This window comes from Dromaius novaehollandiae, chromosome 9 (assembly GCF_036370855.1).
Source record: "Dromaius novaehollandiae isolate bDroNov1 chromosome 9, bDroNov1.hap1, whole genome shotgun sequence".
Lineage (NCBI taxonomy): Eukaryota > Metazoa > Chordata > Aves > Casuariiformes > Dromaiidae > Dromaius > Dromaius novaehollandiae.
In genome coordinates, this window is record NC_088106.1 from 30,175,494 (window position 1) to 30,193,709 (window position 18,216).

Here is an 18,216-nt window from a genome sequence, read left to right on the forward strand (position 1 = left end):
GTACCATATGCAGGTGTATGTGCCTGAACATTCATAAGGGACACGCGTTACGAATTTAAGAGAATTTTCTATGCTTAAATATAGACCTTCTGCTCCAGTTCAGAGAGACGGTGTCTTTGTATGTGCGTGTTTGTGGGCATCATATATATTGTGCATATATACACATATATATATACAGCACACGTATGTTGAATATATGTTTAAATCTATGTCCTTGCACTTATGATGCATGAATGCTGTGACTATCTGTACAATATGTGTATATTTTATTTTACAGGCACACACGTAGAGAGAGAATAAACTCTGTATAACATAAACGTCGAGACACAGTACATACATGTTGAGCATACAGACTCTGCTGTGTGTATATATATAAACACATGTAGACACATATATAACACCTATATTGCATATATTATTTACAGATGCACACACATTTTTTCCAAACTAAAACATTATTTCATACTGCTAATTTACTCAAAATCTGTAACATAAAATGGGAGCTGGGGCGGGGGGGGGGGGGGGGGGGGAGAAGGGAAACTTCTCTTTACCTACTTCAGCTGAATCTCTCATTATTTCTTTTTTTAAGGAAACGTCATTGTATATTCTAGAAAAGTATATTGGTGGGGTAGGTTTACCAGAGGCAGAGAGAATGTGCAGGGAGTGAGAAAGTGAATTGATGGATGGATGGTTAAATGAATATAAATGAACTGATACCTTTACAGGAAAATAACATTTCTTTTCTTTTTTTATTCTATAGATCAGTGGGTTTTGTATCTGTAATTCTTTCATATCAGCAAAGAGGAAATAAACTCCCATGTAAATCATTTTCCCCCCATCTGGAAGCATATTAAAAGCATGCCATTTTTTTTCTTTTAAGCAGAGCCTTTTTTCCCCCTATTTGCTTATCGGTTCATCCACCATTACATTTTAAATGAAATTGCAAGACCCCCCTCTCCTCCCCCCAAATTCCGGGCTGATGTCGGAAAGAGGGAATCAGCCTCTCCCATGCTTTAGAATAACTGACCTAGATTCAATTACAGATAGACCCGGCGGAGAGGACGGCACCTCGCCGCCTTCTCAGGGGTCTCTTAAAAAAAAGCAAAAAAATACCAAAAAAAGGAAGAAAAACAACAAAAAAGGGGGAAATAAACAGGCACCCGCCCGGCACGCAAACGCTGCGGGCGCCCGGGGGCCCCTCGCCCGCCGCCCCGGCTGCAGCCCGGCTCCGCGGCGCCCGCCCCGACGGCGCGGCCGCAGCGCTGCGGGGCGCGGGGGCGGCGCGGGGGGCGGCGGGGAGGGCGCGGGGCCGCCTGCGCACCGCTGCCCGCTGCCCGCTGCCCGCTGCCCGCTGCCCGCTGCCTGCCCGAGGGGCGCCCCGGGGGGGGCCGCGGCCGCCCGCTGCCCCGACGGCGGGGCCGGCGCCGCGGGGGCGGCTCGGGGTCCCCCCTCCCGGCGTCGGAAAGCACGTCGGGGGCGGCGGGCAGGGCTCCCCACGGCTCTGCAGGGCTCTGGTCGCCGTCCCCGGCCGGGAGCGGGGACAAGCGGGGGTGCAGCGCGGGCGGAGGGGGGAGCCAGCGCGGGGCGGCTCTCCCTCTCCGCGGGACGGGGTGGGCGTCGGGGGGTCCGGCCACCCCCGGCACCCCCCGGCCCCGGGGTCTGCAGTGGCAGGGGGTGCGCAGGACGCGCAAGACGGCTTGTTTCATCTCAGAGTGGGACCGGGGCCGCTCCAGGACGCGCCGCTCGCGAATATAATCTTCATATTCAGTTCAATGGAGTCTCCTTATAATTTACAGCACCGAGATAAGGCTGGAGGATGCAATGAGAAAAAAAAAATCTGAAGCCATCCTCTCCCCCTCTGTATTGCGCTGCACCTTGGGCAGCGGAGCAGAATCCAGAATCTCAACTTCTCCCGACATATGTTTCTAGCAGATAAGTAAACAATCTGGACGTGAAATGAAAATTTTAATTAATGCAGTAATGCTATTACACCTCAAGTGTGCAAATCCCATTGCCTTGCACTGTGACAATGGGTGGGGAGGAGGAAAGAAAGCAGACAGACAACAAACCACAAGCAAATTCTAATCTGGGTTTTGCTTTTCACTCGGCTCCAATTGTTTTCATAGTTTGTTTCCTTTGAATTAATCTCATCCTTATATTTCAATAATTACCAGGCTACTCATCTCTTCCCCTCTTTCTCTCACACACTCAAAGAGCCTGGTTCCCTCTCTCTCCCTTTTAAAATCGGGATCAATCTGTATTTAATTTCTGGGCTTTTACGTGCACAACTGTTTGGTGCTTGCGGTGTGGACCTGCACAGACCCTGCACGTTATTTCTTCTTTAGCTGTCCAAACGCGGCACGTACAATAATAATGAAGTATTTTGTTATTTGCCCTAATAAAAAAGGAAAGGAAAAAAAAAGGCTAGGTTGTCACTTTGATGTTCCTATGAAACACCCTCGACTGGAACAGAGAAACAGAGAAAAGAAAGAGAGGGAGGTAAAATTAAGCACTGACGGGAAAAAAGGGCAAATTACAGACACATCAAAAGCCCCGGCCGTGGCAGAGGCTGTCTCACTCCGGATTTAGGAGCAGCGCAGAAAAATGAAACCTGGCCCTCTCCAGCGGTGCCCGCCGAGGCGGCCGCCCCGTCCCTGCTGCCCGCGCCGCCGGCCGCCTCCCCCGGCCCGGCCGGGAGCGCAGCGGCTGCCGCCCGGGGGGAGCCTGTCGGGGGGGCGGGGGGGACCTGGATGTAGCTCACTGTTATCATTTTTAAGCTCTTTTCTTTTTTCCCCTCTCTATCTTTCAAACCTCGTGAGCCCGCGGCTTGCAGGCTGGGGGGTCCTGCGCTCCACGCCGCTGGCCAGGCGGGACGTGTCCTTACCTACCCCGCTGCCCGCAGGAGCCCGGCGCGGCCGCAGCCCCGCGCCCCACGCGTGCCCCGCGTGGGCCCACCCGGGGCGGCGGGGGGCCGCGGCTGGCCCCTCTCTGCCGTCCGGGGCTGTTTGGAGCAGAGGATGAGGATCGCGGCTCACTTTTAAACATTACAATCAAGGAATGTAGCCAGGAGGTCGGGCCTGGAATAAAACCGTAAAATCAGAATTGCAATCTTTTTGATGTTTCAAAGTCTCTTTGAATGCCTTTGATACACTCAATAGCAAATTTACTGGGCTATTATCACTAATAAGCAGAAATAAGTAATATCTCTCAGAGACTTCTTATGGCTTAATGTGTCCTTTAAAATAAAGTTTTTTAACATCATATAATTCCCCCTCTACCTTTGTCTCTCCTGCAGCAGAGCTCCCTGGCGAACGAACGGCTGCACCTGGGCTCCGGCTCGGGCTCGCCTGCTTCCTTCTGCCCTCCGATTTCTTTCCTCCCTCTCTCTTACTTTTTTTTTTTTTTTTTTTTTTTTTTAAGGAAAGCCTGGCTGAATGCTTTTAACTGTCTAGGTGGTCCTACATCCTTTGGGCAGCATCCAGCCCGAGAGGAACCTCTTTCTGAGCCAAGGTGAGGAGAGAAAAGAAAAAAGAAAAGAAAAAAAAAGAAAAGAAAAGAAAAGAAAAGAAAAGAAAAGAAAAGAAAAGAAAAGAAAAGAAAAGAAAAGAAAAGAAAAGAAAAGAAAAGAAAAGAAAAGAAAAGAAAAGAAAAGAAAAGGAAAAGCGAAAAAGCGAGGGCAAAGCGAGCTGCGGCGGGGCGAGGCGGCGCGGCAGGACCGGGAGGCGGCGCGGCCGGAGCCCCGCAGCCCGAGGCGGGCGATCCGCGGCGGCCGGGCCGGGGCGCCGGTCCCTGCCCCGCTGCTCCGCTGCTCCGCGCGGGGCTGCGCGGGGCTGCGCGGGGCTGCGCGGGGGCGAGGGAGGCTCCGCCGCCCGGCCCGGCCCGGGACAGCGCCCGGCCGCGCAGCGAAGGCGTGGTGCGCATAACCCCGCGGCCTTTGTTTAATGATTTTATTGAAAGAAGGAGACAGTTGTGGGGAAACAGGTTTGACAAGGAGCTGCATTTCCCCCTCGAGGGAATAGCTTTTCTCTCTCTCTCTTTCTTTTTTTGGTCTCCCTTTGACATCAAAGTCAGTAATCGGTTCATTGCAGTGTCAGGATCATTATTTAATTTATTTATCTCCACGAGTTAAATAGCTACACACCTGCAGACGGGCGAGCGAGTCGGAGGGACAACACGGGTGGGAGAATGAAAACGAAACACCCAGCGAGCAGGGACTGTGGAGGGGAAGTCTGGCAGGGCAAGCGGGGCAAAAGGAGAAAGGAAGGAAGGAAGGAAGGAGACGAGAGAGAGAGAGAAAGAGAACGAGAAGGAGGAAGACAGAGAGAGAGAAAGAGGGAGAAAGGGAAACAGAAAGGGAGAGAAAGAAGGAGGGAAAGGAAGAGAGAAAGAAAGACAGAAAGGAAAGAAAGAAAAAAGAAAGAAGGATAAATAGGGAGACAGAAAGAAAGAGAAGGAAAGAAAGAAGGAAAGGAGGGAAAAAGGAAAGGAGAACAGAAGGAAAGCTCCCCCCAAAAGTTTCCAGCCCTGTCGCTTCGTGCTCGCCCCGGTTTTGCCCCGCGGACACCGGCTTCCCCCGAGCTCGCTTCCCGGCGGAGGCCGCTCCGGGGAGCAGCCCCGAGCGCTGCGGGGCCCCGCCGTGCGCCCCCTCGGCGCGGCGCGGCCCGGACGGTCCCAGCCGGCCCAGCCGGGGCCGGCAGCGAGCCGGGGGGCGGCTGGGGAAGGGGGCGGTTGCCGTGCCTCCCCCCACCGCGTCCCCACCGCCGCCTCTCTGCCCCCTGCTCCTGCGGGGACCGGCGGGCAGCGGGCAGGCGCCTTCCCCCCCGCGCTGCCTCCGACCATTGTCAAACTAATCTGGGTAGATGTTAAAGGACACTGAGCTATCGGTGTTATCACCGAGGCTGACAGCAACTGTCAGCTGGGGTTAAATCAGCGCACGGCGCTCCCGGCGCCGCGCCGCGCCGCCCTGCCCCACGCCGGGTGCATTCAGCCCCGCGCGTCCCAGCGGATCGTCCCGCCGCTTCCAGTCCCTCCCGAAGCCAGCTCCTTTAATTGTCCTCATTTGTAAGAGCCGTTTTGTCATGCTAAACAAGGCTGGAGCAGCCATTCTAACCTCTCCTTTCAGCCCTTTTCTCTTCTCGCCTTTTGTTTACCTTCGCCTGATCTCTCATTTATTTATCTATCTATTCTTCCTCTGCTTACCCTCCCATTCAAGCCCCATGTATGTTAATTGTGTTATGCCGTTTAATTCTAACATCGGTCTCCGAAGAGCACTTAATGAGCAAAGCACATCCAAACACGCATCACTCCGGCTATTCAGCTCCTCCAGACGGACCCCTGCGCCTTCCTCCTTCCCTCCGTCTCTGCCCACCTCTCCCCCTCTGCAGCGAGACTCCCTCCCTCCACAAAGGACCCTGGCGAACAGCGCCCCAGACACCGCCGATCGCTCCCGACACCAAACGCCGCTAATTGTTGGGACAAGACGCTGATCCACCCCCCCCCGATCCCGTCCTCGCAAGTCTCTCCTCGCGCCGGGAAAACTTCAATGCCGCGGAGGCGACTTCGGAGAGGCCGGTTCCCCGACGGGGAGGGGGACCGGGGCGGCGGGGGCACCCCCCGGCTCTCGCCGCCGCGGCCACCGGCCCCTCCTGGCCCGGCCCCAGCCCGGGCTCCCCCCGCTGTTCGGGCGCGCCGCGCAGGAAGTTTTCCCGAGCCGGGGAAGCGCGGTCGGGTTTCCCCGCCGCCGAGCTCCCTCTCCGGGTTCAAAGCGAGCCCCGACGGGGAGGCCGGCTGCGGGGGGACGCCGGGAAGGGCCCGACCCCGCCCGGTCCGCCCCGTCGGGGAAGGACCCTGCCTGGCCCGGTGCGCCCCGTCGGGCAGGGTCCGGCCCGGTGCGCCCCGTCGGGGAACGACCCTGCCCGGCCCGGTGCGCCCCGTCGGGGAGACCAGCTGCCCCGCCGCGGCGGCGACCGCCGGGGGCTGCGGGCGGGCGGAGGCTCGGCCTCGCCGCGCTGCTCCGGCCGCGGAGGGCAGCGCCCGGAGCCCCGAGCGGTCTCCGGCCGCGGTGCGAGGCGGGGAGCCCGTAAACCGGGGCACGGTATTTACACCATGTAGTTGCCTCGTTTAATGACAGATTGTCTTTATTCAAAATGTCTTTGTTCAACAACTGAAAAGATTTAACGAGGTAAAATCCTGCCGGATACAATTTTTTTTCCCAAGACATTGTGAAAACATATTTAAATTACCATCATTTTTATTCTTTTTTAAAGTTATTATTATTAGTATTATTAGTATTATTAATTTTTTACAATTCTACTGCCTGACTTCATACCTGACGCTCTGTCTAAAGTAAACTTAGATCTAGTCTCACTGGATCACACAAATTTAAGGACTATCTGTTTTAAATTAAGCAAACACTATCATATGTTTTAAATATAAATGTTTCTCCCCCTCTTTTTTTTGCTTTTTAACTTTGAAGAGCCTTTTTCTGACATGAAAAGCAATTTTACCTAGTAGTGCGTGGTGGCAAAATATATATATATATTTATATATATAACACAGTTGATCTAGTCTTTTAATGTGCAAAAGGAAAAAAAAATCATAATAAGACCGGGACTTCCCAAAGTCAAGTCCAAGTGACATGAGACCCTAGAGAACTCATATACATTAAGAGAATAAATAAAAATCGAAACCGCCTCTCTCTTTCTTTTTTTTTCGCTTCCGTCCCAAAAGGGCAGTTCAAGGTTTGCTCTTTTTTTTTCTTTTTTTTTTTTTTGAACACATTTACAACTCTCACAAGTTTCGGGCTCCTATCTGACCCCCCCGAGCCTGGAGACGACTCGCAGTGCGAGTGCTGGGTTTGAGCGAGAGCGTCTCCGCGTCCCCGAGGAGGTGGAGTGTCCGTGTGCGTCCCAGCACGGTGCACGGGCAGCAGAGTCCTGCTCCGGGTGGCATTTTGCTTCCGCGGGTTTTATGTACATGCACATGAGTGAATCCCAGTTCCGGCTGCGACCCAAGGCTCGCTCGGGGGGGGACGCCTGTGGGGGTGTGGGTGGGTGTTACATAGCAGTCGCATGTGCTGAAGAATAGGGGTCTATCCCAGTCTTGGTCATGCCCGGGAATAATATGTAGGCAACTGGAGGCTGCAAACTGGAAGCCGACCAAGCTGTACAGTTACATGGCACCACATAGCCCGGGTTAGTTGGCGAGGGGTGAGTATGGGTGTGTTGGCTGGGACAGCTCAAGCTGCCAAACGCCCCGTTCTGGTATCCCAAGGTGGAGGCGTAGGGCAGGGTGCTGGTGGCTAAGGTGTGAGGAACCTCAGTCATCTTCTGAATGGCGCTGGAGCTGAACTGGCTGGGGTCAAGTAAGGAGTAAGGTGCTGAGGTGGGAGGCAGGAAAGCCCTGGCCTTCTCCGGGGAGCTCAGCAGAGAGTCAGTGGCCCCCACGGGAAGCCCGGCGGCCTTTAAGGGATCGGTTTCCCCGAGGTAAGGCAAAGGGAAGACATACCTGTCCTTTTTGAGCAGGTTCTTCGGCTTGCGCCGGGGTCTGTACTTGTAGTCGGGATGCTCCTTCATGTGCTGCGCCCGCAGCCTCTTGGCTTCGTCGATGTAGGGGCGCTTCTCCGCCTCGGAGAGCAGCTTCCACTCCGCGCCCAGCCGCTTGCTAATCTCCGAGTTGTGCATTTTGGGGTTCTCCTGGGCCATCTTGCGCCGCTGGCCGCGGGACCACACCATGAAGGCGTTCATGGGGCGCTTGATGTGGTCGCTGGGCTTGGACATGCTGCGGCCGGGCGGGCGGGAGGGCGGGCGGCTCGGCGGCGCGGTGCGGGGCTGGCGCTGGCCGCCCGCGGCGGCACCGGACGGCGGCGGCCGGAGGGAGGGAGGCAGGGAGGGAGGCGGCGGCGGCCGGAGCGGCGGCGGCGGCGGCAGCGGGCTCAGCTGATCATCACAGGTCCGCCGCCGCGGCCGCGGCCGGCGGGAGCCCTGCCCGGGCGGGGCGGGGCGCGGAGCGGAGCGGAGCGGCGCGGGCGGCCCGCGGGGCCCGGCGGGCGGGCGGCTAGGCGGGCGGCGAGCCGCCGGGCGCAGCAGCGGGCCGGCGGTGGGGACGCGGCGCGGCGCGGGGCAGTTCAAAGGCGAGGGGCTGCGGCGCGCAGGCTGACATAGTGGCAGGGCGTTCACAGCGCGGCCGGGCGCCCAATCAGCGCGGAGGGGGACCACCTTAAAAAGCGAGGGAGAGAGGAAGGGCGAGAGGAAGAGGAGGGGAGGGGCGGGGGAGGGAGCGGGAGGGGCGGGGGAGGAAGGAAAGAAGGGAGGAAGGAAGGAGGGGGAAAAGCCCCACTAAACGCGCAGATTAAAGGGAAGGCTTTTGTGAGGTGCTGCGCTGATAACGCCGAGCCCGGGCGGCGGGGGGGCCAGGAGGAAAGGGGGCGCCGGGCCGCGGCGGGGGGGGTCGCGGAGCCGCGCGGTGCTCCGGCGGCGGCAGGGCGGAGGGGGTGCGCCCGCCCCTCGCAAGAAGCCCCCCCGGCCGGGGCCCGTGCGCCGGGGCCGGTGCGGGCCAGGCGCTCCCGTCGGCGCGGCGCTCTGCGAGGCGCCCGGCTCCGCGCCGCCGCTGCCGTCGGGGCTCGGCGCGGCGAGCCGAGCGCGCTCTGTCGCTTGCAATTCCCCCGCTGCGCAGCCCTGCTTAACCCAGGAGCCGACCTGCGTCCCGCTTCCCTTTGAGTAATTGCCTGCCTCCCGCGAAACGCCCTTGGGGGAAATATTTATTAAATGGAAACAATTGTCCCGAATCCCTGCGGGCACCGCGTTTGTTCGAGGCTTATTGGTTTTTAGCACCTGCTTGGTTAACAAACCTGCCCCAGCCGCCCCCCCGCCCGCCCCACACCGCCCCACACCCCCGCGCCGGGCTTCCTAGCGGCGCCAAAGCCGCTCGAGGGTGCGGAGGGAAACGAGAAGGCGGCGCGGCGGCACGGCGGGGAGCGCTCCCGCGGCGGCCCGGGGGGGCGGCCGTCCCGGCCCCTCCGGCCGCCCCCCGCCTCCCCCGCCGGGGCACCGGCGCGGCTCCGGCGGCAACTTCGGCTGCTGCCCGTCGGAGGAGCCGTCGCCAGCGCCGGCGCCCCTGCTCGTCCCGCGAGTGCGGGGCTGCTGCAGGAACTGCCATTGGTGGGCACCTCACTCCCCCCCACCCTCCAAATAATAATAATGACAGCAATAATAATAGTAGCAATAATAATAATAACAACAACGACAACCACCCTCGACATTGTTCTGTGCTTTTTCCTTTCCGCTTTCAGCAAATGACTTTCATTTCCCGGCAGAGCCGCGGGGGTGCGAGCCTGGGGAGGAGGAGGCAGACGGGGACTTGATTTAAATCCGTTCACCTGGACGGGGCTGGCAGCGCCGGCGGCTGCGGCGCCGCTGCCACCAGGGCGACGCGAGCGGCTTTTTTCGTTGCGCCCTGAAACGGGGGGCGACCGGCAGAGCCCGGAGGGGGCGGCGGGCCGGGCCGCCCCCGGGGCCCGAGGGAGCCTCTGCGGGGAAAGGCGGCCCTTCCGCGGCCGCGGCTTGGCTCCCCGCAGCCCCGTCCCCCCGGGCCGCCGCTCCCAAACAGGGAGCGGGCTGCGGGCAGCCCCTTCCCGCCCCCGGCGCCTTTGGCACCTCCGCGGCCCACGCGTGGCTGCCGGCCCACGCGTGGCCCCGGCTGCCCCGTCGGGGCGCTCGCTCCTGCCGGTGCAAAACGCTGCCCGAGGGCTGCCCGCCCCGGCAGGCGCCTGCGAGCTTGGCGGGGGCCGTGGCAGGGCGACGCGCGTGGGAAGCGGGTTTTTTTGCCCTGGTGGAAACGGCGATGCCGGCGGACGGGGCTGCCCGGCGCTGCGCCCCGCGGTGCGGCCGCGGCCGGGAGCGCGGGGCCGCGTCTGAAAGGCGCGTTTACGCGGTTCGGCTCCGCGCTGGCGCCGCGTCCTCCCGCGCTCCTCTCCCCACTACACCGTGTTTCACCCTCCGCCGTTTAAAATACAAAACTCCCTTTGTTTTCATTGTTTATCCCCAGATTCTTCGAAAAAAATATATATCATTTGTCATTCCGCGCGGAGATTAAACAAGGGAAACCTGGCATCGTTCTCAAAAATCCAGATAGCAAGACAAATCGTTTGGGAGTGAGTGATGGCTCGCAGGCTCTGCCTGCTCGCGAAAAGTCTTTCAAATCAGTTAATGTTGCTTTGCAATATTAATGATAAAAAAATAGCCAGCATTGCTTTCATTGGCTGATACCTTTAATGCATTACACACGCTCCGATCGGGAGCTTGGGGCATTTCGGGCTATATTTTGTTAATTTACATCGTATATATGTCCCCGTTAAAAAAGAGAGAGAGCAAAAGAGGGAAAGATTTCCTTCGAAATGCTAATGTCTGCAGCCTTGAACACTTTCATTTCCAACACCCGTTTCCTCGGCAGGACACCTGTTGCAGTCGGGCGTCCCCGAGGAGGACCGTCTTTTTAAGAACTTTGTTCCTTTTTTTCTTTTTTTTTTTCTGGACGGCAGCAATTTCCAGGGCAGTGACTGAAATCCAGTTCTCCTTGCAAGATTTTTTAGGCACCAAAATAGAGTAATTATTATTCCTGAATGACATCACGGTAATACAGAAAGATAAGAATAGGAAGATATGGAAATATTAAAATTATATGCTTGGAGATAGTTCGTTTGGAGTAACTTTAAATTAGATAAGATCATTTAGCCTGCAATCTAGTATCAGCATAAACAGAGCTGTAGTTTTTACTGCATATCCCTCCTCCTCTTAGGAATCGTGGTCAGGCTTGCACTACTGGAATTGCCAAAAGTGACAGACAAAGAACACAGCACCTAAAATTTGCAAATATCCCCAATCTAAACTTATAGTTGCTGAAAAATAATGCCTCTTAAAAGAAATGTTTTATGTATTAGAGAAAAAAGGGGGGGGGGAGGATTTTAACTGACGGGAGCATGTTTTGGAGAGACTTTCAGGTCTCTGGTGCTTTTCACAGATACTAAGGACAATAGTCTTCCCTGATTTTCTGCATGCCTTTTAGGCTTCTCTTCCTGTGTCAGAACTGCCTGGACAGATTTCCACCGGCTGCAATGCTTTTTTAAAATAAAGGGAATTAACTCAGTGCACAGGCTGAATATTTTGACACTTTTCCTTCATATTTGGTTACTTTACATGCAAATACATACACACATTTTCCATGCATGTGCCACAGTCTTTTTTTAAAAAAGGTCCATTTAAACACATAGTCATCAGATATTATTTTTACATAAATATGCACACACACATACAAGCACATCAGCACTGAGGCATTCAGAGATAATTGTGCAGATCATAATACATACTTATGGGTTATTCTCTGTGCATGTGTTTGCAGTATTTCTTGCTCAGCTTGCCCTCTCGCCAACCCTGAAAAAACCACTGATGCAAATGCAGCTACCAAAAGTTGCGCTAATAGAGCCCTCTTCAAGAACAGATTTAATGGAGCAGGTCACTACCCTGCACACACATGACAGAAGAAGGTAGCGATGATGGATGTGGCAGATGGGATCAGACCACGATCTGTTTTGCCCAGCGTCTGCTTTCTCACGTTGGCCAACAAGAGGTGCTTCCTGGGAAGGCACCACACTCTGCGGGAGGCAGCTGTAGAATAACTTGCCCCAAAGAGAAAGGTTTCTCTCAGCCCCCATTAATTCAGACCTGCCTTATGCCCTGAAACTGAAGAGTTTGCAGTCCTTCCTAAACTTCATTTTTGTTCTGTTCATTTTATCTATATATGCTCCTATATCACTGTATGGTCTGCTATAAATGCCCCATCCTTTTTCTTAAACATGGTACTGTATGCATTTACAGAACTCTTTTCTCAAATGCAATCTCTTTATTATTCATTTGCAGAGTTCATTCATTATAGTCTGCTGTTAACGAGAAAGGCTACACATATTTTTGCATCAGGAACACCACATCGGAGGTAAACAGTGGATTTCCCTCCGGGATCAGGCTCCATGCATGTGGTAACATTATAGTGTGGCCAGTCACCATGGGGAACCATCGGTGCAGTGAAATCTGCCCCTTACTTGGGCAGAGCAGAAGCCGACACCAGGCAGGTCCAGCGCATTTTGCACTCCCAGGTCTCCTCAGAGCGCCTGGGGTGGGGTCAGGTGAGGAAATGTCCTGATCAGTGAGCTAGTGGGAGTGTTGTGCAGTGTGATTTTATGGTCCAAATTACAGCAACCTTCCCTGAGAATAAAATTAGGCATAGCTCTCTGGGAACACTAGTACGGAGGTGATGCATTGAGCAGCACCGACGGTAGCCAGATGTGCACCCATTTGCATTGACGCTGCTTCCCTTGAGAAGTAGGTAACACGGGGGCAGAGAGCCCAAAATTGTCCACACAGGCTTAGACAGTAGCTGGTAGCAGCGCAGGCTCCACAGTAGCCACAAAGGATCTCTGCTCGCAACCACTGCAGGTGACTCCTGGGGCTATGCCTCATCCATGGCTCATCATTGCATCATCCTAGTCTAAGTGCCACAGGATTTCTGGTGTGCCTGGCAATCCAGCTACCTCCTGGCCTTTGGTTAGCAACATTAGTTATTACTTACAGAGTGGCTCACCCTTTCCAGGCTGACAAATGCCCAGTGGAAATCCTGCAGGAAAGGAATTCTCCTTCACATTGGGTAGACCCATGCTGAGGAGCCCCGTGAGGGTCCCTGGGTCCAGCAGCCCACATGCCTGGTGAAGGTGTCCAAGGAGATCACCATTTGCTCTCTCGCCATTTTGCAGCAAAGGCAGTGCCTGTGTCAAGTGGGAGAGCTGATGAGCCTCTCCAGTATACATATATATTCTTGGTGGCCATGCATGTAAACCTGGGTGCTTGACATAGTATGACTTCCTAGATATTTCATGGCCAGGGTGAGTAGCATAAAATGAAGGATAAACAACCTAAGCCTGAAAATGCAGAGAAGGCTTGTAAGGAAAGGCAGTATCTTTTATTAGACCAACTGATATAGTCAGAAAAAAAAAAAAGAAAAAAAAAACAAACAGGCAAGCTTTCAGGCACACAAGCTCTGAAATAGAAGTTGCAACTTTCAAGAAAAGTGCCAAGGCTGAACTGTTTATCTTAGGTACTTACACGCCTCCGTTTCTGGGGAGTCTGATGACTTCATTGGCTGCATACAGTCATCCTCCCCGGTGCAGGATAAAGTACAGAAGTGTGATTATTCCCAGCTAAATTTCAGGCATGGAGAAACACAGAGGGCTGTCCAAAGCTGGGTGAAAAGCCTGTGGTAGGGAAGGAGACTGACCTCCAGGGTTTTGTATTTCAGGTGAGCCTTTTTCAGGATTACTGACCGTTAATCGGTGGCTGCTACGCCTGGAAAGCATGAGGAGCTCAGACAAACATGACCGACACTGACTGCCATGTTCTGCAAGCAGAGGATACGCTGAAAAGTATTATCTCACTGTTAGTATTCTGAAACAGCCAAATAACATGAGAAGTGGAGTTCTGGTCAAGATGCTAAGATACAGAAGAAAATACTCCTTCTATTGATCTGTGTAATCCCATCAACAGTTCATAGGCGTGAGGTTCTAGCAAATCTTTGTGTTGTCCCTGAGTACCAGATTTTGCATTTGGAGACCTGAATGAGACGAATGGTGTTTAAAGCCAGTCACTGCAGAGGTCTCTGAGGGCTGCACCACGCTGAGTTGCAGGAGCATCTGTTATTTTAGTGAAGGCTGGTTCAATTCTTGTCCACTCCATTTATTTAGGATCTGTCAGTTTCTCACATGCCGATAAGGTGGAGTTAGATTTTTGTGAAAACTGCCCTTCTTGGTCCATGTGCCCACTCTTGCAAAAGATCTGCCCCCACAAACACAGCAAGGCCCACAGCACAGATAAGCTGCTTGCTTAGCTTCCCACCTACAGGAACCAAATCATGCAAGGACCTCAGGTGCTTCTCCCCACCTGTTGTTGAATGATGCTGTAGCTGCTTTTTTCTTGTGGAGGGTTGTAAAGCTTTAAATATTAGAGGGTATAAAGTCCCAAGGACTGGAGCTGCCATCGAGTTTCATAATACTGGGTGTAATTCAGGGATACAGACCTGCAGTTTTGCATTGAGCGGAATTGCAAGGGAGCCCATGAGCCAGGGGAGCTGGCTTTGCGAAGAGAGTTCAAGTCGGGGGTGGTCTCAGCAGACCAGCTGAGCGAGGAGTGTGTTTCATCTGTGATACCCAGGCCTTGTTGGCTGTGTTACGGTATCATCTGTCTCTAGCATTGTAATTTAGTGTTTGGCGGTGAAACATACTGAATTAGCACACCTTAGGTCACCAGCAGTCCCACCAAACTCTTCATGAGAACTAAAATTTCCCAACAGCATAAGCAACTCCTTGCCTGGCACTGCTGTGACTGTAACCTCCTGGTGGGAAAAGGCTTGAATAAATCTCATCCCCAAGGAGCTCTCCTTCCAAATAGGCAATTGCTGTCCAGCTTGTCAAAAGTAAGGATTTAATCCAATACGTCTCGTACAGACTCATCCTCTCTCCAGATACGGACTATAATTTCCTCACTGCTCTCCTCACATACACCGATAAGGCACTTCAGTTAAACATATTCACCAGAAATACAAAGCATGTGAGAAGGTAGCACTTGAAACCCATCCAGTATCCGAAGAACAGACAATTTTTCGTATTGTAAGGGCTCCAGACCTCTTCTCCCTGTCCACCCAACTGTTCTCAGTGTCTCTGAGTGAAGCTCCAGGTGTGAGCTGGGATATTTTAGCACTGGAGGCCATTTCCTTCCCCATGACATATTCCCAATACAAAGGCAGGGCTGTTGGTGCAGGCTAGTTCTGATGGCCAAGCGCTGTCTGCTGTTGCTCTGGAGAAGCCCTTCCATCACATGGTCCAAAAGAATCTGGATTACTGCCAGAGCATGCAAGGACCTTTAAAGCATGTTGTTTAGGTCCTGAATTGCTAGACATGACTGCAGATTTGGTTTGCTTGGTGAGTTGTACCAAAGAAAGCTTTGGACAGAGTGAAAAAGATGCGTCTGTTTTTAGTTACCAAATAAAAAGATGAAATTTAGAGAGAGAGGTCTCATTCTGTTTTATTCTCCTGAAACAAAAGCCTTGCTGTCTCTGCACTGTGTGCAAGGGCTGCTCCTCAAGTGTGGCTATAAACTACAGTGATCTGGGAAGCAGTAAGAGATGCTCTTCTGCTTCAAATCCAAGAACCTCTGTAGACCACACTGTGTGCAGGACACATTGAAGACTGAGATGCCAGACTGCAGTACCAAGCCTGTCCGGCAAACACAGCCTTGGACTGAATCGGTGAAACAAGATACAGCAGGTGGTCCATTCTGTTGTTAAATGAGTAATAAAATAAGCATGGTATCATAGCTCCTCCCTCTTCTCCCTTCTCTCATGTACCATCAATACTTCCAAAACAGATGCTCCAGACTTTAAATATGCACTTCTCCCCTAGAACATGTGAGAAATCAAACACCAGCTCCTGTGGGCCAGATAGGAGACCAGTCAGCCGAACTGAACTGCTGGCACCAGGGAAGCCAGCAGGTCCCCTGCCAATATCTGCTCCCACTAAATCCGTAAGCACCCTGATCTCACAAATTCAACCCTGCTACTGACCTCACTGAACAAACTCACTACAGAAAAACTGCAAAGCATATACATGCCCATGCTATTGGGAAAATTCAACAGCTTCCATCAAAACACTTTTTTATAGGGGCCTGGATGCCTCAGAGAAGCCTTTTGGTGCTTGCTGGAGGTTGGTGGTGACACCCTTCCCTCTTAGAGGCAAACCTCTTTGCTGGCTAACCCCCAGGCTCTGGAACGGTCCTCAAGGGCGCAGCAAAGCAGAATACTGCCACGTGCTCTGGGGCAGGGAAGGTGCACCCACATTACATGTAGACTGTGCACTGACTGCTTGTGTGCTTTGGGATGTTAGTCCTGACTTCAATGCCCTAAATGCCAAGAGCCAACCATTTGCTTGTGGAGAGTCTGGTGATCTGTCCCCATAGGTAAGCGAAAGACCCCTCCAGAGTCCTTTCCTTGACCACAGAAGTTGTTCCTCCCAAGGGACTGGTGGAGCTGCTGTCCCAGGCCACGTAACAAGCATTCTCCACTGGCCTCGCTTGGGTCTCCTGCCTGGTGTGGCTACAAAAAATATCTGCAGAACCAGGACAGAATTGCTGCTTGACTCCAGAAACTGAGTCAACCAGAAGGATGGAGGAGGCAAAACATACAGGTTGAGAAGCCCTCTAACCCCTCGAGTCATTCCCCATCAGCTGGAGAGCCAAACCGGCTGCATGGGGAAGGCAGCTTTTCCCAGATGCACGTAAGTCTTCTGTAAGAGAGATGCAGTGCCCAGGAGTGGGGCAGCACCAACCTGGCATTACCGAAAGGCATCCCTGGCTTGTTTTGTACATGCCCTCTCCCACCCTCCTCAGCTTGGCCCTGCTCATTTGACTGCAGTATCCTGACTCAGGGCCCTTTTTCATTGGAAAACAGATCCCTGTGCAGTAAATCCAACTTTGGGGGAAGTCTTAGGAACTAATTTGGGGGATGGTACAGATTATATGATCGTGGCTTGAGGAAATTATTATATTTTTAATTGAATTTTGTGTGCTATGCACAGATACTACAGTAGTGGGCCCTTTATCAATTGTTAACATGAATACTAATGAATACTAATGCTAATCATTTGTTTCTGGAAACAAATACAAAGATATTTGATGGAAAAATCTTTCTGAATTTTAACTCTAAAAATAATGAAATGCATTGCAGTCCTGTGGTGCCAGAAGACAAAACCCTACAGTTATAATATGGTGACACAGAATATGAGATACAGAAGAGCTGCGACTCGCATTAGCTATTCCAGTGACTAGCACAGCTGTGCTCGGCTCAAGAAAATTATTCATTTGCAACCCGCAAGGAAAAGCTCAAACAACCTTGGCCCAAAACTGCAGCAAATGTTCCCAAGAAAGCTCTTAGCCAAGTGATGGCAAAACCACCAGCTCTCAGGCAAAGCAAAGAAGAGCAGCCAGTGGGTCCTCCTGAAAGCCAGTCCTGTGAGTCCGGGGCCCGGAGGTGTGATTTGCAACCTCCCTGCTGTGGGCTACCAGCCTGCTGCGAGCTCCTCTACGCAGAGCCCTTCCACATCCAGTGCCGGTGCATATACAAGCCTACGACGGAATGATGTGCCCAATTCATTATTTATTTGTTGCAATGATTTACAGGGCACCCATCTCTCCAGCAGCTGCTTGTTCTTTATGAGTTTTGGAGATGAAAGCAAACAATATTTCCACCCACCCAGCCCAAACGGGAACATGCATTCAGTAACCCTTTCTTAACCCTTGAGATGGGGTTTCTGAGAAGAGTAATTTAGCCGGCAGGCTAAATTGCAGGAGATTCCAGAAACTGCAATTAATGAAAGACTTGGATGAAGCATGTCTCATATCTTGTTCCAAATACGGCCATAAAGGTTTATATCGGGGTGGGGGAGGAAAATGTTAAAGGGAGGGCCTGTGCTGGAGCACACCCAGTCTGCAGCACCTGCAAATTTCACCCCCAGGATAAATAACTAAGATATCTCCGTCACTCGGGGCTGCTCAAATTATTCATAGCAAATAAATTACCAGGTGTATTTAGTCTGTTGTTCCCCCACCTTCCTTTCCCTACATGCTCATGAATCACTTGGAAATAGATTCTGATTTCTGCAAGTGTGTCTATTAGTCATGATAAAGAGACATGGCATGGCTTATACGAACACGTGCGACCACTGGGCTGTTGGAAAGTACTTGTTATTGGTCTGGTATCTACATCTGACTGGTGATTCAGGTCATTTGCTGTTGCTTCTGAGCCCGGATTGGTGATGGGGCTTTTTTTTTCTTTTGTAGAGAGCAAGAAATACGGATTTGCGTAGCAGCAAACGTACCTCGTCAAGCAGGAATCCCCGGCTCCTCCGCAAAGGTGCCGGGTTGAGCAAAGAGCTGCCGCTCGTACGGGCCGCGCGGGTTGGCAAGCCTTGCCGAGGTGACTCCAACCTCTGGTAGAGCAGTCAGACTGAAGATCTTCGGTGTTCACCTACACGCGTGACAGTCAAGTTTCTGCAGCAGCCGACCAGCGCTGCCCATACATCTCCAGGAGCCAACACACCAAAGCAATACGTTCTCTGCCTGTCAGCAG

At 53.1% G+C, this 18,216-nt stretch overlaps 1 protein-coding gene and 1 long non-coding RNA gene across 2 annotated transcripts; one reads left to right on the plus strand and one right to left on the minus strand.

Moving 5' to 3' along the window:
- Positions 1-6,115: 6,115 nt before the first annotated feature.
- SOX14 (SRY-box transcription factor 14) lies at positions 6,116-8,253 on the minus strand. Its single transcript, XM_026100573.2, has one exon. It carries the CDS (start codon positions 7,776-7,778, stop codon positions 7,056-7,058), a length of 723 nt encoding a protein of 240 aa, XP_025956358.1. The 5' UTR covers positions 7,779-8,253; the 3' UTR covers positions 6,116-7,055.
- Positions 8,254-8,345: 92 nt separating this feature from the next.
- Positions 8,346-15,103, plus strand: LOC135329193 (uncharacterized). Its single transcript, XR_010390548.1, has 4 exons — positions 8,346-8,371; positions 10,045-10,150; positions 11,913-11,985; positions 13,342-15,103. It is a non-coding gene; the product is annotated as an uncharacterized LOC135329193 (long non-coding RNA).
- The last annotated feature ends 3,113 nt before the right edge of the window (positions 15,104-18,216 follow it).

Excerpts from the sequence above, each read along its gene's own strand:
- SOX14 (XM_026100573.2), bottom strand. The coding sequence starts at position 7,778 with ATGTCCAAGCCCAGCGACCACATCAAGCGCCCCATGAACGCCTTCATG.